Source organism: Hemitrygon akajei, chromosome 2 (genome assembly GCF_048418815.1).
Source record: "Hemitrygon akajei chromosome 2, sHemAka1.3, whole genome shotgun sequence".
NCBI classification, from domain to species: domain Eukaryota; kingdom Metazoa; phylum Chordata; class Chondrichthyes; order Myliobatiformes; family Dasyatidae; genus Hemitrygon; species Hemitrygon akajei.
This window is the reverse complement of record NC_133125.1, coordinates 149,949,926-149,977,890: the sequence shown is the minus strand read 5'-3', so window position 1 is coordinate 149,977,890 and position 27,965 is coordinate 149,949,926. Positions and strand designations below refer to the sequence as shown.

Here is a 27,965-nt window from a genome sequence, read left to right as displayed (position 1 = left end):
GATACAGAGCTGGAGAAGGGAAAGGATCATGGGACGTGAGGCCTAGGGAGAAAGAAAGGGGGAGGGGAGCACCAAAGGGAGATGGAGAACAGGCAAGGAATGATTATGGGAGGGGCAGAGAGAGGGAAAAAAAAGAAAAAAAGAAAAAGGAGAGAAGAAGGGGGAGATAGATAAATAAATAAGTGATGGGGTGAGAAGAGGAGGAAGGGCATTAGCAGAAGTTAGAGAAATCAATGTTCATGCCATCAGGTTGGAGGCTACCCAGACGGAATATAAAGTGTTGTTCCTCCAGCCTGAGTGTGGCTTCATCCTGACAGTAGAGGAGGTCATGGATAGACATATCAGAATGGGAATGGGATGTGGAATTAAAATGTGTGGCCATTGGGACATTATAAGGCAAATTTTTTTCTGCATCTGATCAGTGATGACTCAATCCTGAAACAGTGTACTTTCAACTATGCTCTGCCTTTAACCTGTCCTGCGTCTGTATGCAGGCCAGTGCCATAACAGTGCAGACAGTTTTACTTTACATCTAATCCTCCCTGTCTCTGAGCCACGTGGAGCGAGTTTCACTCTCCATTTAACCCCTGGTGTCTTTAGTCCAGGAGTCCAACAGGTAGTGTAGAGGGAGTAATTCTGATCCTCTGAATCTAAACTGTACTAACCCAACTCTGTGAGTGTATAAAGGGGCAGATTAATTTGTAACTGATCCATGTTCTCTCTGCCCTAGGACTGTGTGGCAGGACAGTACAGAGGGATATGCTGCATCTAATCTGTCTTGTCCCTGCCCTGACAGTTTTTGTAGTTTAATTATTATCTAACCCACGCTGTCCTTGCCTAACAATGTATGATTGAACAAGATAGAGGGAGCTTAATCTGGATCTGACTTGTACTGTTGATAACCTGGGAGTATGTGACAAAACAGCACTGAGCCAAGCATATTGGACTCTTCTGTAGGAAGCAGAATATGTTTAATAGTTTTCCTGGGGATCTGCATAGTTCTGTATTTAAGAGAGTGCAGAAAGTACACAGCCAAATGGGATCACGTTGGTCATGGTGTAATGCTCTGGCACAGATGCTGTAGATTCTCTTACTTTAGAATGACTTGGAGGAGTCAGGGTGGATAGAGTCATAGAGAAATAGGGCACAGAAAAAGGTCTTCAGCTCAACCAATCGATGCCAACCACATTGTCCAGTTAGTTCCAATTTCCTGCAATCGGCACATCTCTCTCTAATTCCCAACCTTCCATGTACCTATCCAAATACGCCTTAAATGATACTATGGTACCTACATCAACCAATTGCTCTGGCAGTTCATTCTATATACTCACAATCCTCTGTAAGGAAAATGTTGCCCCTTGAGCGCTTTTTAAATCTTTCACCTCTCATCATCAACTGATGCTTCCTAATTTTGGACTCCATACGTGAGGGGAAAAGACTTAAACATTGGGATGCTGCCTTCGGTAGTGGGGGGGGGGGGGGGGGGGGAGAGATAAGACAGCTCTTAGATGAGCAAGAATTGAACTTTCCTGCGCCATCATGAAGGCAAAATGCGATTATTCACAGAGATAATGTAGCTATTTCTGTGACACCAGAAACATGAGGCACATATGACAGGGCATTCAGACCATAATGGACTACAAATCCACGCTGGGCATCAGTGACAGTGACAGCTCTCGACCTGACAGGTTAAATGCCTTTTATGCTCGGTTTGATGCACAGAACTGTGTACCAGTGAGGAAGGCCTCATCCACTTTCCCCCTAAGGAGCAGGCACTTTGTCTGGTCGCAGTTGATGTGAGGAAGACTCCAGCCAGGGTAAAGCTGTGGGGCCTGATAACATACCTGGTCAGGTGCTGAGAGACGGTGCAGCCCAGGTTGGTTATGGATCACATCAAATCCAATGTTCCTGCTACATTGGACACTTGTCAGTTTGGGGTCTACTGAATCTACTGCAATCCACTCCATCCTGTCCCACCTGGAAAATTGCGCCTTATATGTCAGGATGCTGCTTATCGACTTCAGCTTACAGTTTATCCATCAGAAGCTTGTCCTCGCTGGGTCTCAGCATCTCTCTCTGTAACTGGATCCTGGACTTCTTGTCAAAAACACTACAGTCGGTCCATGTTGACAGCAACATCTCTAGCTCCATCACACTGAGCTCTGGCGTCACCCCCACCCCCAGGCCTGTGTGCTTAGCCCACGACTGTTCACAGTGCTGATACGTGACTACTCTGCTAGATTCAGTTCAAACTGAAACCTCAAGTTTGCTGATGATGCATCACGTGTTTGTCTCATCAACTACAATAACGAGATGCAAGATGGAATACAGAGGGAAGGTAGAGCATCTGATAACATGGTGCAAGCACAACTTGAGTCTCAACATAGATAAGACCGAACAGATGACTGGGGACTTTAGGAAGGTGCAGGCTGACCACTCCTCCCTGCAATTAAACGACACCTCCATGGAGAAAGTTAGGAGCACCAAAGTTCTAGGAGTACACATAATGAACTATCTGACCTGGTCCCTCAACACCACACCTATGGTCAAGGAAGCAAAGCAACGTCTCCACTTCCCGAGGAGATTGAAGCTAGCGAGTCGAACCTCCCCCCACTTCCCCCTACATTCTAACCAATTTTTACAAGAGCACTGTTGAGAGTGTGTTAACAGCTGCATCACTGTCTGGTATGGGATTGCGAGGTATCCGACTGCAAGTCCCAATAAAGGATTGCGAGGACTGCTGAGAGGGTTATCAGGGTCTCTTTTCCACCCACCCATCAGAGAGCGTTGCATACACAGGACCCCTAGCATTGTCAGCAATCCCTCCCATCCATCCAACAATTTCCTTGAACCCCCACCATCAGGCAGGAGGTAACGTAATATTAGGCCAAGAACTGTTAGGATGGGGAACAGCTTTTTACTCAAAATTACATAACTCCCTGCCACCACCCACATCTGATCATGTATGAAGCACCAGTAGTGTTATACTGTTTCCTTTTTAACTTGTATCGTAAATACACCTTATATTGCAGTTATATTATTTTATGTGCTATATGTGTGAGTTATATCCTCTGTGTTGTGCAACATTATTTCATTTGAGGGTGTACGTGTATATGGTTGAATGAGGATAAACTGAACATGAGCTTGAACTGGACTGTTAACATCCTCCTTATCTACGCTTAACAATTTGAAACACTTCTGTAAAGTTGCCCTACTTTTCAAAGAATAAAGACCTAACCTGGCCAACTTGTTTCTTTAATTCACTCTCTCTAGCCCTGATAACATCCTGGTAAATATTTTCTGCTCTACTTCCAGTATAACTGCATCTTTCCTGAAACAGAGTGACCAAAACTGTACCCAGTACTCCAGATGCAGCCTCACCAACAACTTATGCAACTGCAACATAATATCCCAATTCCTATACTCAGCATACTGATCCTTTATTCCATTGTATACTGATGGAGGTCAGCATACTAAACAACTTTTTTCTCAGCTCTACCTGTGATCCTGCTTTCAACAAACTAAGCACATATACGCCTTAATCCTTCCATTCCATTACAACCCCTAGTGCCCCACCATTCATCATAGTTGGTAATGGTGCAGAAGGAGAAGAATATTGCAAAATAACGTTTACAAAGTGGTCTTTTCTTTTTCAGTATTTTTATTAATTTTCACATAGAAGAATCCAGAGTACATGAGGTTATATATTATGAGTAAAGAAAAGATAGAATAGTACTGAATACTTTTGTTTTAAATCACACATGCAATCATAGTACCCTATATTCATAATCAAACATGCACATTAATTAAATTGCAACTTGAATTGTAATAATTTTATTATAAAAAAAGAATCTAAAGATCTTGGTAAAGAAAGAAAGACAAAAAAATCCTTATCACATTGTGATTTATGTTATTAACCAACATCTGTACTTTAACACCAAATCAAAGGTTTTGAAAGTAGTTCAAAAATGGTCCCCACAATGTTTGAAAGTCTTGGTTAGAATCAGAAATTGAACAACAGATCTTCTCTAAATTTAGGCATGACATAACATCGCATAACCATTGAGCGTGAGTAGGCGGAGCAACATCCTTCCATTTAAGCAACACCGCCCTCCTAGCTATAAGAGAAATAAAAGCCAATATATGCAAATCAGATGTCTCCAAAGTTATGCCTTTTTCTCCAACAATACCAAACAAGGCATACAAAAGGTTAGGCTTAAAATTTACTTTAAAAAGTACAGAAAAAGTTTGGAATACTTCCTTCCAGTATTTTTGAAGATTGGGGCATGTCCAAAACATATGGATTAGTGAAGCCTCTCCATTGTTCCATCTATCACAATAGGGAGATATATCCGGATAAAAATAAAATAGCTTGTCTTTGGACATGTGGGCCCTGTGGACCACTCTAAGTTGTAGGAGGGAGTGGCGAGCACATTGTGATGAGGTGTTAACCAAGTTAAAAATTTCATTCCAAGTCTCCTCAGAAATTGAAATCTGTAAATCTTGTTCCCAGGCATTTTTAATTTTGTCTAAAGGAGCCTCTCTTATTCCCAACAACATACCATAAATACTGGATATTGAGCCATTATGAAAAGGTTTCAAATTAGAAATTACATCTAATAAGTTCTTATCAGGACTCATAGGAAATGTATGTAATTGAGATCGCAGAAAGTCTCTAATTTGTAGGAATTGAAAGAAGTGGGTCTTTGGTAAGATATATTTAGCTGACAGTTGCTCAAACGAAAAGAGACTTCCTCCAACAAACAGATTCTGAAAGCATTTAATACCCAATCTATCCCATTGTTTAAAAACTACATCGGTCATAGGAGATCTAAAAAAACAATTAGATAAAATAGGATTAGAAAAAAAAATCTCAATAAACCAAAAGTATTTCCTAAATTGTAACTAGACCCTCAAAGTATGTTTAACTACCAAATTGTCAGTTAGTTTATTTAAAGATAAAGGATGTGAGGATCCAAAAAGAGAAATAATAGAAAATTTTTTAACAGAGTTAGCTGCTAAAGAGATCCACATTGCATAATCCTCACGGTTGATGTAATATGACCAAAACGTAAGATGTTGTATAATGACTGCCCAATAATAAAACCTGAAATTTCAAGTTTTTGAAAGTGAACTTTATTTAATCGAGAATGTTTGTTTTTCCGTATATACGAAGATAGAATTGAATCAAGAGAATCAAAAAAGGACTTAGGAATAAAAATGGGTAAGGCCTGAAAAAGGTATATAAATTTAGGCAGGATATTCATTTTAATAGAGTTAATTCAACCAATCAATGATAGAGAGAGGGGTGACCAGTTTGATAGTGCCCTTTTCACATAATTCAATAGGGTAAGAAAATTAAGTAGGTGTTTATAATTCTTAGTAATTATTACACCAAAATAGGTAAATTGATTTCTTACAATTTTAAAAGGAAGGCTAATATTAATTGATACCAGATTATTCAAGGAGAAAAGTTCACTCTTATGTAAATTCAATTTATATCCTGAAAACTGGCTGAAACAGGAGAGTAAAGAAAGCGTAGGAGGAAATGAGGTCTGAACATCAGAAATAAAAAGCAATAGATCATCAGCATTGAGTGAAACTTTGTGGGTGGTCCCTCTCCTTAGAATACCAGTGGTATCACTAGATTCTCAAAAAAGCAATAGCTAAGGGTTGTAAAGCCAGATTAAAGAGCAAAGGACATCCTTATCTGGTTCCACGTTGGAGTTTAAAAAATTTAGAATTCTGAAAGTTAGTAAGAACCCGAGCAGAGGGAGATAAATAAAGTAATTTAATCCATTGAATGAAATTGGCCCAAAGTTAAATTTTTCTAAGGTTTTAAATAAATAACCTGATCAAAAGCCTTCTCAGCGTCTAGAGATAACACGCATTCCGATATCTCCTTAGAAGGAGAATACAAAACATTTAATAAATGACGAATATTAAAATGGGAATAGTGATTTTTAATAAATCCAGTCTGATCATCAGATATGACAGATGGTAAAATATTTTCAAGCCTACAAGCCAAAACTTTGGATGGAATTTTAGTATCGAAACTGGCAAAGTGAGATTCAGTGTGGGAATGTGTAAGGTCTTCCACTTGGATTAACTGATGAGATGCTAGGAATAGTGTCTGAGCAGGGAGGGTTAGAGGGGGCAGCACTAAAATGTGGCTAGGTCCAGACAGCAACTCTCTATCCCACTGGGAATATTTACAGAGGGATCGAAAGTATTCTAGAGAGCCCGCCCCTGATTCCAACAGCAGGACTTGCAGTGCTAGACACTCTGGGCTAGACACTTTGGACCAGAAGGATTAAATTATGGGCAAAAGTGCATAATTCCTGGAAGAGTAAATGTTCATCACCTGTGGTACTCAGGGTAATTAAATGTTATGGTAAAGGAAAGAGTGAAGAAGTCTGTAAATCTAGGCAAAGTCACTCATGCAAAGTGGCTGTAACACCTTCAAAGTTCAAAGTAAATTTATTATCGAAGTACGTATATGTCGCCATGCGTGTAGTTCATTTTCTTGCAGGCATCACAGTGCAACAAAGAAATGCAGTGGAATCATTGAAAAACTACACACAAAGACTGACAAAGAATGTGCAAAGGAAGATAATCTTTGCAAACACAATCAATCAATCAATCAATCAATAAATAAATAAAAGAAAAGATGTGAAGTTGGGGGGCAGAGGAGGAAGAAGTACAAAATGGTTGGTGAAATCTGAAGGGGGGGAGGCTGAGGTAAAGAGCTGGGAAGCCAATTGGTGAAAAAGGTAGTCAGCATGTCACGCAGCTTCTCAGGAGAATGAAATGGAGTCAATATTTCCAGTTGAAGATTGATGAACAGTCTTTGAGGTGAAGCATTGACTCTGCTTCTCTTCCAGCAGATGTTGACTAGTGAGAGTTTGTAGCAAATCTTTGGAATTTAGGTCACTGCTGCTGCTCCTTTTAGAGAAAGCGGCTGTAAATCTGCCCTACACTGTGTTGCCAGCACCACACCAACTGCTGGGGAAAGTCAGCAGGTCAGGTGGTTTCTATAGAGGAAAATGGACAGTTGATCATTCTGGTCAACACACTTCAACCTAACTGGCTGCCAATCTAATGAAGGGTCTCGACCCAATATATTGACTCCCCTTCCCCCCATAGGAGCCACATGACCCACTGAGTCCCTCCAGTGCTTTGTGCGTAGCTCCAGGTTGCAATGTCTGCAGTCTCCAGTGTTTCTGTACTGAATTACCCTAACACCGTGCCCATGTTTGCTTGCAGATGGCACTGTGGTGGTGGTTGTCAGTAAGGCCAATGTGCTGCAGGCCATCTACTACCAGGACAGCAGCATGAAACAGACCTACGAGAAGTTCCCTGAGGTGCTGCTGATAGACACGACTTACAGCTGGGAGGGCCTGCAGCTCCCCACATATCTGCTGCTGGCGATTGATGGCAACGGGGAGAGCGAGCTAGTGTGCTTGTGGTTCCTGCAGAATGAGGAGCGTGAGACGGTCCGCCAGTTGCTACGTATTTTCAAGCAGAAGAACCCAGCCAGCGAGAGGACTGGAGTGGTGGTGACCACCGGCGAGGTGTGCAGTGGAGAGTTGGTGTCTGATGTCCTGCCCCACTCCAAGCCGCTGACCTGCCTGGTCCACACCCTGCGTGCCTTCCAGGGCGATGTAACCGCTGAGAAGCTGAAAGTGACCAGCGGAGAACAGTAAGCTCTGCCACTGTGTTTCTGCCCTGGAACTGGGTACCCAAAGGGTCTCAAATATTCCTTCTGATAGGTTTCTATCAGGGCATGTACAATACATGAGGTTGTGATTCATATTTCTCCATGTGATCTCCACAATTCAGTCAACTCTGCACCATCTGCTCCCTCATCTTCTTTTCTCACTCTCTCCCCATCCCTTTCTTTGTGTTGTTTTCTTTCCTCCTCCCTGCCCCTCCTGCCTTTCCTTCTTTCCCGCCTTCTTTTTCCCATTCTTTCCTTTCCCCCCTCCTCTTCCCATCCTTTCCTTTCTCCTTCCCTTTCTTGCTTCCTCCCCTTCTCTTTTTTGCCTTTCTTCCCTCCCACCCTTCTTTCCTCTCTCCCCTCCTGGCCTTCCATTTTTTTCTCTTTCCCACCCTCACTTTCTCTCCTTTGTTTCCCTCCGTTCACCTCCTGTTCTCTTCACCTCTACTGCCCTGTCTTATTCCTCTCCTTGCATTCACTTTGTTGCTTTTCCCTATCATCTGCCAATTTTCTGCCACCTCCTTCCCTTGATCCCATCTTTTTCCCAAACCCCTGCATTCAGAAGAGTAAATGCCTCTGTCTTAATACTTGTTGATATCAACATTAAATTCTCTTTTTTAATTTCCTACCTTAACCTTTTGGTCAGTTATAAATAGACCCTTTAGTTTATTGCTCACTTGCTGATGGCTCATAGTATATCTAACTCCTCCTCCTATATTTCGGTCTTTATTTATGCCATATATCAATTGAATATTTTGACATTTCCTTGTCTGAATCTTTAAATATGCTTACCTGACACCAGTACCTGCCATCTATTTATCTAGTTATGTATTTCACCACAATCTTCATGTTCTTTCTGGATGGTTATCCAGATTCCAGCATCCTCTTTCTCCTACATCAGAATTGGTTGATAAGGAATAGTTAATGGTTTCTAAACCAATTCAGAGACCAGAGAAATAAAATAAATTAAGGTACATTAGGGAAAAATCTATAATACCAGACATGTAATGATGAGAGAAAAAAAGAGCGATAATGTAAAAGTTTGGAGCTGTATGTGGTAGTAGTGGATTGGCAGTATTGGCCTTAGGCTCAGCAGCAAGGATTGCTGAGGTTGGGGAATACTGTGGAAGGTACACTCACCCACTCTTTGCCACGCACTCTATAAGGGGTCACACTGAATCAATTACCCACTGATTGACATCCTTCCATACCAGCCACTGGGGTCTGATGAATGGGAACGGCGGTCGGTGAAGGCTGCACGACCCTGCTCCTGCTGCTGAGTGGAATTGTTTAAGAGGCTGAGGACAAGAGCTCTGCCAGAGAAACACACACACCTTGGAGGAACTCAATGGACCAGCATTTGTGGAGGGAAATGAAAAGTTGACATTTTGGCTCTAGACTTTACATCTGGACTGAAAGATAGAAGGGAAATAATATAACAAACTGGTGGAAGAAAGGGATGGAACAAGAGCTGGCAGGGATATGGGTGGGTAAGGTGCTTGGTGGACAGCTGGAAAAAGAGACAGTGAGAAGGATGTCAGAAGCTGAGAGGTGGAGGGGAGGATGGGCTGAAGATACTGGAATCTGATGGGAGCAGAAGATCGAGAAGGAAATGAGGTGAAAGCACCTGCTGACAGTCTACAAGGTACAAGAACACAATCTGGCCACTTTGTCCATTGAGTCTGCTCTGCCATTAAATGATGTCTTATTTCTCTTTTTCAACCTGTTCTCCCATTTTCTTCCAGGAACCCTTAACCCACCTCCACCACCTTTACAATCAATACTTATCAATCTGTGTCTTCAGTACACCCAATGACTTGGGCTCCACCACCCTACATGACAATAGATTCCACAGATTCACCATCCTGTAGCTGAAGAAATTCATCCTCACCTCAGTTTAAAGGGATGTCCATTTGTCGTAAAGTTGTGCCCTCAGTTGTTCTAACACTCGGTGTATTCCTACAGCTTCCAGCATCGCATGCTCTCTGCTGTCCATGAGTTGAGCCTGTGGTCGCTGACTTGGTTTTTCTTCACCCCCTCTCCCCCCAGGAGCCAGTTGCTGCAGATCCTGCACAGTATGTGCTACGCGACGTCCGCCGAGGAGTATGACCTTCTGCACCATCAGCTGCAGGACATCACGACGCAGCGAGCAGCCGATTACTTCAACCAGACTTGGCATGCATCTCGGCACCAGTGGGTGGAAGGCTTCAAGCATCAGAATGAGAGCTACCTGACCAGCACCATCAACCGGGTGCAGGCCCTGAGCCAGAGGCTGAGGGCCGCAATCAGCGACTTCTCCAGTGCGCCATCCTTCACCCACGACCTCCTGAAGGCTGTCGACTCGCTGCGGGCAGAGGACAACCTCCGAGCAGTGCGTATGTTCCAGAAGGTTCCCCCAGCCAGCCTGGAGGCTGGATCTGCTACCTTGGCATACTGTGAGCTGCTCACCGACTTCGCCTTTACTCGGGTGCAGAGGGAACTGGAGGAAGCAGAAGGGGTCTCTTTCCTCAGTGTGGAGGCAGAATCAGCCAGTCCCATCTGCCGGCGGCGGGCCCTCATTACGGACTGCAACAACTGCCAGTGCACCTTCCGCACTGCCATGCACCTCCCCTGCCGACACATCCTGGCCTTCCGGCGGCTGAGGGGTGCCGAGCTCTTCGAGTCCTCTCTCTGCTCTGGCCGCTGGACACGGAAGCATTACCTGCGCCACCGCCCGGTGTCGTTGAACAGCGGGCCCTCGCCGGTCTCTTCCCCTGAGTCCCCAGCAGGGCCTGAGGTGCAGCAGGAGCGGTACCGCCAGGCCTTCAAGGTAGCTCGTAAACTCTCCTCGCTCGCCGCCCGGTGTCCGGCCGAAGAGTTTGGCAGGTGCTTGGCGGTCATGACAGCTGTCACCAACATCTGGGCCCGAGGGGGCCAGGTACAAGTCACCGAAATCAATGGTTGGTAGAGACGCAACCTCAGTGGCAAGCCAGATATAAATCCGAACTGGGAGTGAGGGATGGTAGGAATCTGAAACAGTGAGGGTAGTGATTTATAAAATTATAAGGGGCTTAGGTTGGCTTTTCCCTAAGGATGAGGAGTCAAAAACTGTAGGGCACAGTGTTAGGTGAGAGGGGAGAAATTTGAAGGAGAACGTGGAGATGATTTTCACACAGAGTGGTTGGTAATTACTTAAGACCACAAGAGATACAGTTGGAGCAGAATTAGTCCTATGAAGCCACTGAGTTTTCTCTGCCATTCTATCATGACTGATTTTTTTTTTATCCCTTTCAGCCTTATTCATCTGCCTTCTCCCTATAACTTTTGATACCCTTAACAATCAAGAACCTATCAACTTGCACATTAATATATCCGACAAGTTGGCCTCCACTGCTGTCTGTATCAAGGAATTCCACAGATTCACCACCCTCTAAAGAAATACCTCGTCATCTCTGGAAAGGGATGTCCTTGCATTCTGAGACTTTGCTGTCTGGTCCTAGACTCCCCCACTACTGGAAACATCCTCTCCATGTCCATTTTATCTAAGCTTGTCATTCTCTGATAGATTTCAATGAGATCCCCACCAGTCATTGTTCTAAACTACAGTGAGTACAGGCCTAAAGTTATCATACCACGCTGCTTATGTCATCCCTTCCATTCCTAAGATCATTCTTGTGAATCTTCTCTGGACCGATGCCAGCACATCCTTAGAACCAGTTACCAGAGGAGGTGGTAGTGTAGTGACATATTCAGTTACAGTGTTTTAAAAGCACCTGGGTACAAATAGTGTAGAGGGATATGGGCGTAATGCAGGTACATTAGATCAGGGTAAGTAAGTATCAGACTCAGCATGGACGAGTAGAGCCAAAATAACTCGGAAGATTGTAAGAACAAGGGTGATGGGATTGAATCCCAGACCCAATAGATAGGTCACTGTTTGAAGGAGAAAGGTTTGAACCCCAGATACTGCTGTACGGTGCTGTGCCATGCTCGTGCAGAGTAACATTGAACTGAAATGTTACAACACCGTGGTTACCAATGAAACTGAATTACAAAATTGGGTAGGTCTAGATCATTGGATTTTAGAAATAAATTTGTACAGCTGCAAAAATAATAGGATATGGAAGAATGTCCCTTCTCCATTTCTCAAACCTAATGCAGTGTTTAGTCATGTTATGGTCTGTTTGTTGATTGTTATAGGCATTGAGCCATATTATAGACCGTTAGCCATAAGTAACATGATGAATGTTATATTGTTGCTTCATGGAGCACCAGTAGTTCATCAGTAAATCTGAGATAAGCTGTTCTCTTGATTTAAGAATATAGCCAATAATAAGAATATATTTACAAATATATCTAGAGTGTTAATAAGAAATCTGAATTTTCACAGATAGGCAAAGCAAGAAAGCTTGAATTACAAAAACGAAAGTGGCTTGAATATATGGCGGTGAAAAAGGCAAATGGTATGTTGGCATTCATAGCAAAAGGTTTTGAGTACAAGCGCAGGGAGGTTCTACTGCAATTGTACAAGGCCTTGGTGAGACCGCACCTAGAATATTGTTTGCAGTTTTGGTCCCCTGATCTGAGGAAAGACATTCTTGCCATAGAGGGAATACAGAGAAGGTTCACCAGACGGATTCCTGGGATGGCAGGACTTTCATATGAAGAAAGACTGGATCGACTAGGCTTATACTCACTGGAATTTAGAAGATTGAGGGGGGATCTTATTGAAATGTATAAAATTCTAAAGGGATTGGACAGGCTAGATACAGGAAGGTTGTTTCCGATGTTGGGGAAGTCCAGAACGAGGGGTCACAGTTTAAGGATAAAGGGGAAGCCTTTTAGGACTGAGATGAGGAAAAACTTCTTCACACAGAGAGTGGTGAATCTGTGGAATTCTCTGCCACAGGAAACAGTTGAGGCCGGTTCATTGGATATATTTAAGAGGAAGTTCGATATGGCCCTTGTAGCTAAAGGGATCAGGGGGTATGGAGAGAAAGCAGGTACAGGGTACTGAGTTGGATGATCAGCCATGATCATACTGAATGGTGGTGCAGGCTCGAAGGGCTGAATGGCCTACTCCTGCACCTATTTTCTATGTTTCTATATGGAGTCAGCCTTTCGAAAACCATGTGTTCGTAAACAAAGAAAGGCTTCGGAAGATTTAGTTATAAATCCTCAGCATCTCCTAAGCTGATTAATGCCCACTACCAGAAAGGATACTGGCAGCATCTAGATGGGGGAACAACATCTCCAGGTTTCTCTCCATCATTCTCAATGTCCCTGTTTCTTGATTGAAATTCCAGAACTAATATTGTGGGACAACTTTCAACAGAAGGATTGCAGGTCCATAAATAGAGCTGGTCACAACCTTCTCAATGGATTTTGAGGACTTCAATAAATGTGTATGAGAAATAAATGAAGAGAATAAGAAGCTGCAAAAGGGTCATAGGGAAAAGCTGGCAATGGTATCAAAGCAAAAGTGGTGGTTTTTGCAAGTATATTCTATGAAAGGGAGTTATTTTTGTTGATTGCACTGGGTACTGTGAGTGGAAAAACAGGAAGTAGCAGATATTTTTGCCCTTCAAAGAACGGATGAGGATAATATGCCAGAATAGAGAGGGAAAACAGAATACTTCAAGGGGAAGTGCTAACTAAGTTCAGTGCACGTCTGACAGATGACAATGGTGAAATCAGTGTTCAAGATTGGCACACAATTGGCTTTTCTATGCCTAGATATTCACAGCGTTGGTGAGGAGGTTTTCAAAAGAATATTTTGACCATATGGCTGTGTTCTTGAATTAGTATATTGTCACTGTCATTCCACTTTTGAAGGAAGGGTAAGAGAAACAAACCAGGACATATCTGTCTGCTCTGTGGAAGCAGTCAGAATCTCGTATTAGGTTGAGTGTGATAGACAATTTGGACAGGTGTGAACTGGTCAAAGAGAGGCAGTATGTTGGTAAAGGTTAAGCTATGCCTAATGAGCCTTGTTTCATTTGCAGAGAATGTATCTAATATCATTAATAAAGCCCATTATATTTTGTAATAGGGTATTCAATAATGATCAACTGAGAGAGAATTGTAGTGAAGGCTAGAATGTGGAATGGGGTAGGAGATAATAAACTGTTACCTATATGGTTTGAATGAAGGAATAGAGAGGTGCCCATTCTGCTTTGAATGATTGAAAAAAGCTGGCAAATGGAGTTCATTGTGGGGAAGTGTGAAGCCATCTGCTTTGGTGCAAGAACATTGAAGTGAGCAGAGGGATTTAGGAATCCAAGTACCGAAGTGAACTACTGCTAGCAAAACTGCTGTAAATATGAATGGAATGTTGGACTTTACCTCAACATCCTAGAGTTCAAAAGACTGAAAGTTATGATGCAGCTGCTCAGATCCCTAGCTAGAACATGTTTAAAATCCTGTATTTGGTTCTGGGCATTGCATCTTAGAGGGACAGAGTGAGTATGGAGTGGGTACAACACTGAATCAGTAGAATGATACTGAGGGCAATGATACGAGGAGAGTAGCAAATTTTTTAGAAAGGAACATAATCCTAAATTTAATTCTAAACAGTTAACTAATCATTTGAGGAAGTGTATCCTTACACGATGTAATGAAGAGATGGTTCCTGAAACCATTTACCACAGGGAGAAGGGTCTAAGGAGAGAAACAGTGGATCACTTTAGTAGAGAGGCAGTGTGGACATGGTGGGCCAATTGATTTCCTTCTGTCCTTTAATCATTCTAGGGGTCTATTTTAGTTCAGGACTCAGTTTCTCTTCGTATTCTGCTGAACAGCTTGTGCATCAAGGTGCTGGTGGATGTGCAGTAATAAATGCTGTTAGAGACCTCACAGGAAGAAAAGTTGACAGTTCATACGAACAAGAAAAAGAAACACGCAGTGGTATAAAGTGCAAGAGGTATACAGGAAATCAATGATAAAGAAAGTACCATGGGGTACAGGCAAGTAAGTTTTGCATTGGTAAGGGAAAGACAATTTAATATACCAGATTTTGTTGGAATCAAGAAATACAGTTAAGAATTGTTGTATTGATTTCAAAAGGAAAACTCATGTCTACTGGAGTTAATTGTATCTCAAGTAGTAACATAAGATGTAACCAAGTGCATTCTACTGCATGCAATATGTTTTCGTTGTTGGTTTCAGTGCATTTGGACAGTTTGCAGGAGCAACTTTCCTGTGCTATGCATACCCTCTGATACTTATTACCTTGCTCTCTGTCATAGTTTGTTCTTTTATGTTTTCTCATGAATGTATAATTCACTGTTTTTACCCTGTACAAACTTTATTACTTAGTGTTGGTTCGAAATATTACTGTTTGCATGTTCTTAATAAAACCATAAAATATAGGAGTAGAATTAGGCCATACGGCCCATTGATTCTGCTCCAGCATTTCATCATGGCTGATCCAATTTTCTTCTCAGCCCCAATCGCCTACCTCCTCCCTGTATCCCTTCATGCCATGACCAATCAAAAACCTTATCAACCTCAACCTTAAATATACATAAAGACCGCCTCCACAGCTGCTTGTGGCAAAGAATTCCATAGATTAACCACCCTCTGGCTGAAGAAATCCCTTCTTATCTCTGTTCTAAAATGACAGCCCTCTAATCTGCGGCTGTGTCCTCTGTTCCGAGACTCTACCACCATATGAAACATCCACTCTATCAATGCCTTTCACCCGTTCGATAGGTTTCAATGAGGTCACCACCCATTCTTCTGAGTTCTAGTGAATACAGGCTTGTAGCCATCAGGTGCTCTTCATATGGCAAGCCATTCAATCCTGGAATCATACCCAGTTACTGTATGTTTCTGTTAGCCTATATTGTTCTTATGCACTCTGCAATATTACTCACTATTGCTTTTTATTTTTTCAGTCACTGGAGCAAGAGAGCGAGACTCATTAGCTACAGCCAATGAAGCAACTTGACTGTCTTTAGAACAGATCATCGGACAATGAAAGAAACTGAAAGTCACAGTAATTCACAGAGAGTTGATGACCCCAGGAATCAGGATCTCAAACTGCCTTCTCTTCACACCAGTGTACACCTCTGTGTGTACACATCCATACGGAGATGTACTGGATGGGCACTCGCGTATCATTCACAGTGAGCTATTGTTGGCCTTTTATTGAGCCTGAAATTTAATCTGTAGACTGTGGTGATTGATGAGTTTTGACATTTTGTCTTGGAAAACATGTGTGTTATCTGGATCCTGGAGCTGGTTCTGCCATTTGATGAATTATGACACCCATCCAGCAAGAATTTTGAAAAGCAAGCAGACTGATTTGTTTTTCTTTCGCACAAGCCTGCAACAGAATACTGAACACAGTTCTATTTTTCTGAGATTCCCTGCAAGTTGCCAATGGAGCATTAACTTATCTGGTCAGTCTGGTATTTTCAGGCTTCTGCTGAGCCCCAGAGAGCCAGAAATTTTCAAGAAACACATGGAGATATGCAATGGCTACAATGGAAGGGTTCTACGAAGGGAAGAAGCTGTGACATTTAACCTGTGTTTTAAACTTTTGATAAATTTTAGCCTATCCTTTTTTGATTAGGATCAGTGTTTTCTATTGTAAAAAATAATGGTATCCATTTGGCTGAGTTGGAGGTGGATCCATTTCTCGGTTACATGGGTGAGTGTTTAAACCTTACCCTTCTCCAGAACTTGAGCCCATATTTGTAACCATCACTTGGTACAGCGATAAGAGAAGGCATACTATGAATAATAAGGCCATAACTTAACCCTAATTTCTTCTCTCCATCCACCTTGATCCTGGATCCATCTTAAGTGATGTCTCCTGGCCATTTGCCCTGACATTTCTTTTCTCAACTTGTTAAAGTGTTAGGAGTCTCCCTGACCAGACTGAATCCCTTATCTCAATTTGTGAAATGTTTGAGCTTATGATTGTGTATTAGATCAATACTCACTGTACAGGAATTTGGGTCAGCCTGAGATTTGTTTATCTCTAGAGCTAAATGTAATATAGCTCTCTTCATTTCCCTTCAGGTTAACCCAAAGTGCTTTAAAAGACACCATTGCTACCACAGAGTGAACAGCAATGCAATAATGACCAGGTAATCTGCTTAATAATGTTGACTGGCGACGAAGTCTCTGGCACCCTTCCTTTCCTCCTGTTTCAATTAGGACCATGGATGTTCTTTTAACTGTCATTGTAATTCTGGTTCATGTCCCATTGCAAGTTCTTCCCCAGTACTGGGAGAGATGCCAGCTTAGATTTCTGTGTTATGGTAATGCTGGTGATTCAGAAACAGTGATGCTACTGATACAGAGGTAATTTCTGGAGACACAATGAACTACAGATACTGGAATCTGGAGCAACACACAGAAAGTTGGAGGAACTCAATAGGTCAGGCAGCATCTGTGTAGGGAAGTGGAGAGTCAGCATTGATTGTACATAGGTGCTGCCTGACCCACTGAATTCCTTCAGCATTTTATGTGTGCTCAATAATTTCTCTCTACCTGTGCAGCGATTTGCAGTGTAACTCTTGTCAGATTGTGACAAATTCAAGTGCATGCTCTGATCTAAGCAGGAGTGATTGGAGAATTACTTAAATACATGGAAGGATCAGGAGTAGGACAAATCTGGTTAGCCACACCTTTTGAGTTACAGGGCGGATCATTTCAAATGGAGAGAAAGCCTAGGACAGGTCATGGGGAGTGGGCTAGAGGCAGTGCCTGAGGAACTTCAACCGAATTAAACTCTACTTCAAGAGTGCACCAGGTTCTGTCTTTGTTCCACAATTGGCTTATCATAGCTGTGCTTAACGATGCTGAATACTAAGTGTCTCGACATGACACAAATCCAAATGGCCCAGGCCCGTTCCAGGAGATCATAAAGCTGGATGACCAAGAGCGAGCCACGATTGCTGATGATCTTGACTACACGGATCAGTGTTTTGCTGAACTTGGGTTGTTTCATGTGCTTCAGCTTCTGTGATACTTAGCTCCCTCACCTTGATGCTGAGTGAGGGAAGTAAGAGGATGTTCCATTGCTTGCTGCTGGCACTCTCAGGCAGGGCATAGGAAATTTCACTAACATACTGTTAGTTTACCCACTGCTGGAGCAGCATGAAGTGATTTGACAGTGTCTGGACTATCCACGAACTGCGATCAACCACATGACTAGTTAGGCTGCCTATGGTCGGAGACATTACATAGCATAGTTTGCTCAAGGCACCCGGAGGAATTTTAATCCTGCACTGTCACTTTCTTCAGTGTCTCCCAGCAGGGTTTGGAAGTTACACACTTTCCAGACTGTGATGGGACATTCCCTCTCTATCTCTATCTTAGTATTAGTATCCCATTGGGATAACATCCAGAATTTAGTTTACTTTGCACAGCCTGAGTTGCATATGAATTGCTGGAATTGAGGGAAGCCACTGCACCAAACCAGCCAAACATACTGTGCACATTTTCACTTCCCTGTCACACACTTCTCAGTCACTTCCTTATCTCTATATCTCAGTATCTACTATAATCGCAACTATTACCTGCCCCTGAGTGTCCTCTACTCCCAGCTCCACTGGTTCTTCAACCTAACCGTTCACCTCTTTCCCCACCCTACTCTCCATTGCAAAGCAATTGAACCTCCTGTGCAATAGTGCAGTAGCTGATTTGTGCACCGAATGGTTCCCATAAATGATAACAATTTTAATATTAATATCTGTTGCAAAATATACAACTTTATTCTGATAATGTTTAAGCATTTATCCCATTGAATCCCCTTGTTCAAAGCCCTGATGTAATTGTGATTGTTAATATTTTTTATGATCAGTAATGAAACTAATAAACCCCAGGTGCAATTCTGTATAATAATTTTTTTTAATGTAGTAAAGCCTGTGTCATTTATTTGTCTAGTACCTCACCTTTGTTGTTTATGGGAAAAGGCGGATAGTCGTGGACTCTGGATAGCTCCCTGCTCTCAACTGGATGGGACAACTATGACAAAACATTAGTGAATCAACACATTACACCTGTAATTCTCTCATAGCAGATGCTGGCTGACCTGTATTTCCTGTATCTTTTGGATTTATTTCAAATTTCCAAAAGTGGCAGGTAATTTAGTTTGCTTTCTAATAGCATTTTGATATTGAATAGCATCCTGCCAGGCACTTGACAGCTTATGGAATTGGATGCTGCCAATAGGCACTGGGCGTGGTCAATGAGTATTGAATAGCCCTTCTTAACCATCTAGAACTATGACTTCTCATAGTTGACAAAGGTATTGACCATGTGTCATCTCTTTCCTGCACCTTGCTGTCATCCCCTGTTCTAGACACAACAAAGATAGAGCGTCCCTGGTCCCCAACATCTACCTCACCAGCCTTCACATTGAATCATCCTTCATAGTATCTGCTGCTTTCAGTTTGCGTCCAGCCACCAGGTATATAACCATATAACAATCACAGCATGGAAACAGGCCATTCCAGCCCTCCTAGTCCGTGCCGAACTCTTAATCTCACCTAGTCCCACCTACCTGTACTCAGCCCATAACCCTCCACTCCTTTCCTGTCCATATACCTATCCAATTTTACCTTAAATGACACAACTGAACTGGCCTCTACTACTTCTACAGGAAGCTCATTCCACACAGCTATCACTCTCTGAGTAAAGAAATACCCCCTCGTGTTTCCCTTAAACTTTTGCCCCCCTAACTCTCAAATCATGTCCTCTCGTTTGAATCTCCCCTACTCTCAATGGAAACAGCCTATTCACGTCAACTCTATCTATCTCTCTCAACATTTTAAATACCTCGATCAGATCCCCCCTCAACCTTCTACGCTCCAATGAATAGAGACCTAACTTGTTCAACCTTTCCCTGTAACTTAAGTGCTGAAACCCAGGTAACATCTTAGTAAATCGTCTCTGCACTCTCTCTAATTTATTGATATCTTTCCTATAATTCGGTGACCAGAACTGTACACAATATTCCAAATTTGGCCTTACCAATGCCTTGTACAATTTTAACATTACATCCCAACTTCTGTACTCAATGCTCTGATTTATAAAGGCCAGCGTTCCAAAAGCCTTCTTCACCACCCTATCTACATGAGACTCCACCTTCAGGGAACTATGCACTGTTATTCCTAGATCTCTCTGTTCCACTGCATTCTTCAATGCCCTACCATTTACCCTGTATGTTCTATTTGGATTATTCCTGCCAAAATGTAGAACCTCACACTTCTCAGCATTAAACTCCATCTGCCAACGTTCAGCCCATTCTTCTAACCGGCATAAATCTCCCTGCAAGCTTTGAAAACCCACCTCATTATCCACAACACCTCCTACCTTAGTATCATCAGCATACTTACTAATCCAATTTACCACCCCATCATCCAGATCATTTATGTATATTACAAACAACATTGGGCCTAAAACAGATCCCTGAGGCACCCCGCTAGTCACCGGCCTCCATCCCGATAAACAATTATCCACCACTACTCTCTGGCATCTCCCATCTAGCCACTGTTGAATCCATTTTATTACTCCAGCATTAATACCTAACGACTGAACCTTCTTAACTAACCTTCCATGTGGAACTTTGTCAAAGGCCTTGCTGAAGTCCATATAGACTACATCCACTGCCTTACCCTCATCAACATTCCTCGTAACTACTTCAAAAAATTCAATAAGGTTTGTCAAACATGACCTTCCACGCACAAATCCATGCTGGCTACTCCTAATCAGATCCTGTCTATCCAGATAATTATAAATACTATCTCTAAGAATACTTTCCATTAATTTACCCACCACTGATGTCAAACTGACAGGTCTATAATTGCCAGGCTTACTTCTAGAACCCTTTTTAAACAATGGAACCACATGAGCAATACGCCAATCCTCCGGCACAATCCCCGTTTCTAATGACATCTGAAAGATCTCCGTCAGAGCTCCTGCTATCTCTACACAAACTTCCCTCAAGGTCCTGGGGAATATCCTGTCAGGACCCGGAGATTTATCCACTTTTAAATTTCTTAAAAGCGCCAGTACTTCCATCTCTTTAATTGTCATAGGGTTCCATAACTTCCTTACTTGTTTCCCACACCTTACACCATTCAATATCCTTCTCCTTAGTGAATACTGAAGAGAAGAAATCGTTCAAAATCTTTCCCATCTCCCTCGGCTCCACACATAGCTGACCACCCTGATTCTCTAAGGGACCAATTTTATCCCTCACTATCCTCTTGCTTTTAATATAACTGTAGAAGACTTTCGGATTTACTTCTACCTTATTTGCCAAACCAAACTCGTAACTTCTTTTAGCTTTTCTAATCTCTTAAGTTTCCTTTTACATTCTTTATATTCCTCGAGCAATTCCTTTACTCCATGCTGCCTATATCTATTGTAGACATCCCTCTTTTTTCGAACCAAGTTTCTAATATCCCATGGCGCTTTCAAACCTTTAACCTTTCCTTTCAACCGAACAGGAACATAAAGATTCTGTACCCTCATAATTTCACCCTTAAATGACCTCCATTTCTCTATTACATCCTTCCCATAAAACAACTTGACCCAATCCACTCTCTAAATCCCTGCGCATCTCCTCAAAGTTAGCCTTTCTCCAATCAAAAATCTCAACTCTAGGTCCAGTCCTGTCGTTCTCCATAATTATATTGAAGCTAATGCTATTGTGATCACTGGACCCGAAGTGCTCCCCAACACATACATCTGTCAGCTGACCTATCGCATTCCCTAACAGGAGATCCAACACTGCCCCATCTCTAGTCGGTACTTCTATGTATTGTTGCAAAAAACTATCCTGCACACATTTCACAAACTCTAAACCATCCAGCCCTTTTACAGAATGAGCTTCCCAATCTATGTGTGGAAAATTAAAATCTCCCACAATCACCACCTTGTGTTTACTACAAATATCTGCTATCTCCTTACACATTTTCTCTTCCAACTCACGCTCCCCATTAGGTGGCCTATAATACACTCCTATCAGTGTTACTACACCTTTCCCATTCCTCAATTCCACGCAAATAGCTTCCCTAGAGGAGCTCTCTAATCTATCCTTCCAAAGCACCGCCATAAGATTTTCTTGGACAAGCAATGCAACACCTCCTCCTCTGGCCCCTCCTACTCTATCACACCTGAAGCAACTAAATCCAGGAATATTTAGTTGCCAATCACACCCTTCCTGCAACCATGTTTCACTAATAGCTACAACATCATAATTCCAGGTATCAATCCACGCTTTAAGCTCATCCACCTTTCTTACAATGCTCCTAGCATTAAAATAGATACATTTAAGATACTCTCCACCTCCTCCTCTCTTTTCATCCCTAGCAATGCATTCAAATTTATTATCCTTTTCTTTCTTCTCCCCTACATCTTCGGGCTGAGCGCATCCCTTCTCCATCACCTGCCTTTCCTCCCTCACACACTGTCTACTTACTTGCTCTACTGGTGAACTAACCTCCTCTCCCATAGTTTCCTCAAATTGATTTCCACCCCCCCCCCCCCCCCATCTTACTAGTTTAAAGTCTGCCCTGTAGCCCTAGCAAACCTCCCCGCTAGGATATTGGTCCCCCCAGGATTCAAGTGTAATCCGTCCTTCTTGAACAGGTCATGCCTGCCCTAGAAGAGGTCCCAATGATCCAGAAACTTGAATCCCTGCCCCCTGCTCCAATCCCTCAGCCACACATTCATCCTCCACCTAATTCCATTCCTACTCTCACTGTTGCGTGGCACAGGCAGTAATCCCGAGATTACTACCTTTGCGGTCCTTCTTCTTAACTGCCTTCCTAACTCCCTATTCTCTCGTTTCAGGACCTCTTCCCCTTTCCTACCTATGTCATTGGTACCTACATGTACCACGACCTCTGGCTCCTCACCCTCCCACTTCAGGATATCTTGGACGTGATCAGAAACGTCCCGGACCCTGGCACCAGGGAGGCAAACTACCATCCGGGACTCCCGATCACCTCCACAGAACTGCCTGTCTGAACCCCTGACTATCGAGTTCCCTATTACTATGGTCCTCTTTCTTCTATCCCTACCCTTCTGAGCTACAGGGCCATCCTCTGTGCCGGAGGCCCAGCCACTGTCACTTCCTCTAGGTAGGCTGTCCCTCCCAACAGTACTCAAACATGAGTACTTATTGTCAAGGGATACAGCCACTGAGGTACTCTCTAGTACCTGCCCCTTCCCCTTCCTGATCATGACCCACCTATCTGCCTCCCGTGGCCCCGGAGTGACCACCTGCCTGTAACTCCTCTCTATCACCTCCTCACTCTCCCTGACCAGGCGAAGGTCATCGAGCTGCAGCTCCAGTTCCCTAACTTGGTCCCTCAGAAGCTGCAGTTTGACACACCTGGCGCAGATGTGGACGTCCGGGAGGCTCGGGGACTCCAGGATCTCCCACATCCGACACCGAGAACAACAAGCTGCCCTCACACACATACTTCCTGAATAACTGAAAATAACAAGGAGAACTAAAAGATAAGCCTACTGTGCCCTCTTCCGCCTAAGCCCTCTGAGCCCAAGCCCTACACTCTGCTCCTGGCTCACTCCGCTGCCCGCAAACGAAGCTGCCCACTGCTTCAGGCTGCGTTCTTTTTATATCTTCCCTCCTTCACGCGCCTGCGCAGTCCCGCCTCTCAGAACTCCAATCTGAGAAGCAATTTGAAAATGGCCACTGCCGCACTTCTTCTCAAAGCCTCGCTGTCCTCTTCCAAAAGAGAACTACCTCACTCCTTCTCTCCTTTTTATCTTCCCATTTTCTCTGTTATCACCATTTCAAAGATGCAGATTCTTTCGTGATTCACTGGTCTGATATTCCATCCCCAGCAATCACAGTACTTGTCCATGCAACCATTGTTGTGGTGTCACACCTATTACAAGTCATCACAGTCCCTACCTAACTGGTTCATCTGATGAAGCTGGCATTTACTTTCATTGTTGGGTATTGCATTTGTCGCTCACAATGTGGTCCCCTCTACAGGAAAGAGACCAAATACAGACTGAATGACCACTTTGCACAACACATTTGTTCAGTTGCAACGGTAAGTTGTCAGGTCTGCTGCAACTGTCATCATATGATTTTCATTTCAGATAATATTAATTTCTTTCCCCTGTTGAGAGGTGAACTGGCTAACTCTTCCATAAGCTTAAAACTCTGTAATATGATCAATGTTTACTCTCTGTGTGGACATTCGCCGTTCTGCTCTGCATTACCAATATCCTCCTTCTTCTGCTGGCAGCAACAGATCTGATTGATTGTTCATCTTTCTTTAGCACATGCCTCTGCTTTCTCTTTAGCTACTCAACTAGCTATCAATCAGCAACTCAGAAACAGCAAGTAACCTTGGCAACTGATGTTTCACCCTATCAGAACTTCTGGTTGATGTAATCATCCCTCACCACACAATCTGAAAATTGGAACTAGCCTATTTTTTTTCAGTTTTCTCACTTTCAATATTCTAACGTAGCAATTGGTGCTTGGTTTATTAATGGCATGTACTGAGGTGCAGAGAAAATGTCTTTTTTACATTTCATCTATACAGATAATTTCATTACAACAGTTTATTGAGATAGCACCAGAGAAAGCAGAATACAGAATAAAGTGTTACGGAGAAAATGTAATTCTAACAGACAAAAAGGTGCAAGGCCAGAGAGAGGTAGACTGTAAGATCCATTGTATCACACCTAGATACATGGCAGGATAAAGTCCTTAAGCATGTGGGTGCGTTCTTCTACACATTTCTATATTCTGCATGATGAGAGGGGAGAGAAGAGAGAATGGATGTGATCATTGATTAATGTCCCTTTGTACCAAAGTATCAAGAGTTATAGACATAGTCCATGGATGGGAGTTTGGTTTCTGTGATGTACTGAGTTATGTCCAAAACTCTCTGGTTTCTTACGGTGAACGAAAAGCAGTTGCCATACCAAACAACAATACACCCAGATAGGATGCTTTTTATGGTGCATCGATAAAACTGGTGAGGGTCAAAGTGGGCGTAATGGATTACTTCATACTTCTTAAGGAAGTAAAGTGCTTGTATTCACTGATGAAAGCTTCGTCAATCTGAATTATTTTCTCTCTCTACATTGCTGCCTGACATGCAGTCTGTTTTAACATTTGTGTATTCTAGCTCCTAACTGGGTGCAGTCTGTAGGCACTGGATGGCATTATCTAGACTGGATAGCTTTGGGTGGCTCCATATTGGAAAATGGATTGCAGAATGTGGGTAGTGGATTCCATTCAAGTAGTGGAGTGATGTCTAAATAAAGGGAGCTATATGTGGGATATGTCAGTTAACCTGACTTCAACGGTTGGGAAGATGTTGGAGTATTATTGTCTATGAGGTTTCAGTGAAGGGAAGTGTATGGTCATGCACTTTGGTAGAAACAATAAGGCTGTAAGCTATTTTCTAACCGGGGAGAAAATTCAAAATTCAGAGGTGCAAAGGGACTTGAGAGTCCTCGTGCACTATTCCCTAAAGTTTAACTTGCAGGATGAGTCTGTGGTAAGGAAAGCAAATGCAATATCCACATTAATTTCAAGAGGAAAAGAATATAAAAGCAAGGATGTAATGCTGAACCTTGTAAGGCATTGGTTAGACCACACTTGGAGTATTGTGAGAAAATATGTGTTGGCATTTGGTCCAGTGGAGGTTCGTGTCCAGGAATGGAAGGGTTAACATATGAAAAGCATTTGATGGCTTTGGGTCTGTACTGGCTGGAATTTAGAAGAATAAGTGGGGGCGGGGAGTATCTAAATGAAACGTATCGAATATTGAATGGCCAAGACAGAGTGGATGTGGAGGGGATATTTCCTATGGCAGATGTGTCCGGGTCAGTGGGCAGTGCCTCAGAATAGAGGGAAGTCCATTCAGCACAGAGGTGAAAGGGAATTTCTTTCGCTAGAATGTAGTGAATCTGTGAAACATATTGCCACAGACGGCTGTGAAGGGCAAGTCATTTGGTATTTTAAATGTTGGTAGGTAGATTCTTGATTAGCCAATCCGTCAAAGTTCTGGGGAGAAGGCAGGAGAATGGGGATGAGAGGGACAATAAATCAGTCATGGTGGAATAGCGGACAGACCCGATGAGCCAAATGGCCTAATTCCACTCCTCTGCTTTTATGGTATAATATGCCTCCTACACCCGCATCCAATGGTATATCTATGAGCAAGTGTTCTTCAATACCAATCCATGTGATGCCACAGTCGACCTAGAATTTTCAATTGCACAAGCAAACCTGGGACATTATCCTCTGCCTCGTCACCCAAACCATTTGCCACGTGGCCCTGGATGCCACTGGCACTTGCCCTTTGGGACTACTTTCATGCGAAATCTTGTGAAAACACTTACTGACGTACAGGACGATTACTATAATTGATAGGATTTAATTAACGCAGCTGTATCGAAGGAGAGGAGGCAGTGAGCTGGAAGGGGAAGGCGTGGATTGCAGCAAACACGCTTCCAATTCCTTTCGCAATCATCGTCGCACGTTCACAATTCTAAAAAATAAACGATCAGTCGCAGCCAAACACCTTAAAACGAGACAAAGCTAAATAGTTTTATTCCCTCTGAGTTAAAAAAAATAATTAATTTAAATGTAATTGTGATTTAATACCAGTCGACTTGAAAAACTAATTTAAACCGAATAAATAGAGTGTTTACAACATACCCGAGCTCCATGATAAAGCTGCAGGTGCAGAAAGAGCCCTCAGTTAGAGGAAGGGATGTGGATCACCCATGATTACATCGGAGAGACTTACCTGTCCCTATTCCCATTTTCTAGCGTTCTTGACCACCAGACAGACAAGTGAATTCCAGATGAGGTGGCCGGGTTACGGATTCGGTGTTTCTAAAACTAACATCTTTTTTTTCTATTTAAAATTCTGGAGAATTCAGCAGGCCAGGCAGCATCTATGGAAAGTAGTACAGTCAACGTTTCGGGTCCAGACCCTTCAGGTTTTTTTTATTGTATATTTTTCCGACATTCATTGCAAATATTACTCAATGCAAATAGTTTTATTCGGTACAGCACACAGTCTAAGGCGAGAAAGGCGAAGTATTGCAGCGGGGAAATAGTGGAGTATAACTACTGCGTTGGCGTGCATGTCCTCCGAGTAGCAGAGGGCACACCCGCAGTGATAGTAAGAGGTAGCCGTCAGCGCACAGAATAGAATGAACGGCTGCGTTATACTCCTGCTCCACCTTTAAGGCGACAGCCGTGTCAGTTTCATGGGTTTACTGATACACCGAGTTAGATTTTTAAACCCATTTCTCAACTCCTGCCTGAACTTACGTTGGGTCATTGCGTAGATACACGTGTTGGCACCGGCGCTGACACGTATGAGCAAAATCCCCACCTCATTGGCGACGGCCGATGGGTTTGTGAGATCGTTGCTCACAAAATTGACTGTGACTCGAGTACAGATGAAAGTCACGGTTGCCGTCGTCCAGAGCAGTATGGAAGTGCCCGACACGGTGAAGAGTAGGACGATGGACTTGCGCCGGCTCTCTGCCTCACTATCCTTGGCATCCTGTCCCTTCAGCGCCGACGAGCCCGGCTGGCCGCTAACGATGTTCCTGACCGTCAGCCCGTTCAGGAGAAGAATTACAGCGAAGGGGAGCAAGGACAGAGAGATGCTGGTCATCCAGGTGAAAGCCACCCACCAGTTGGAGGTGAAGTAAGCGGATCTTGGCCGACATCCCCAGTTCACATAATCCATGACGTAGCGAGGCTCGTACATAAACTGAAAGGGGATATACTTTAAACAGCTCAGAGCGCACAAAGTCACAATAACCATGGTGGCCGTCTTATCCGTGCAATATCTGAGTCTTAGTTGCGGACAGCAAATGCTGACAAAACGGTCAAAGGTAAAGGACACGGTTAACCAGACGGAGTAATCCAGGGTGAGTGCCCGCAAGTGTACATATGATGGACACACCGCGCTGAGGGAGAGAAAGGAGTTAGGTGTGTAATAAATGTAGATTTCTCGAGCACCACATGAAAGATAAGCACGGACAGGTCGGAGATCGCCATCGCCATCATGTAACGCGTTATTCCTCTGGTGAGACCGCAGTTTCCCCGGTACAGGATCGCAGCCGTCAGCAGGTTCGCTGGAGAAAGCACAAAACACAGCGAAATTATCCACTTGACGCCAAGTGTAACAGTGAATGTCAAGAAAAATGTCTAATGGAAGAAGTCAGTAGATCAAGTAACAAATGTTTGAGGAAAGAAATTGTCGGCGTTTCG

At 43.1% G+C, this 27,965-nt stretch overlaps 1 protein-coding gene across 2 annotated transcripts in view; it reads left to right on the top strand.

Annotated features, from left to right (window-relative positions):
* The window catches only part of LOC140716772 (zinc finger SWIM domain-containing protein 1-like), a 42,206-nt gene extending 23,634 nt beyond the window's left edge, over positions 1 to 18,572 (top strand). For both annotated transcript variants that reach the window (XM_073029627.1, XM_073029637.1), the window contains exons 6-8: positions 7,267 to 7,702; positions 9,770 to 10,529; positions 15,598 to 18,572. In XM_073029627.1, coding sequence (XP_072885728.1) covers positions 7,267 to 7,702; positions 9,770 to 10,529; positions 15,598 to 15,627 — 1,226 coding nt within the window. In that variant the 3' untranslated portion in view covers positions 15,628 to 18,572. The remainder of the gene's footprint in view (positions 1 to 7,266; positions 7,703 to 9,769; positions 10,530 to 15,597) is intronic.
* Positions 18,573 to 27,965: the final 9,393 nt, after the last annotated feature.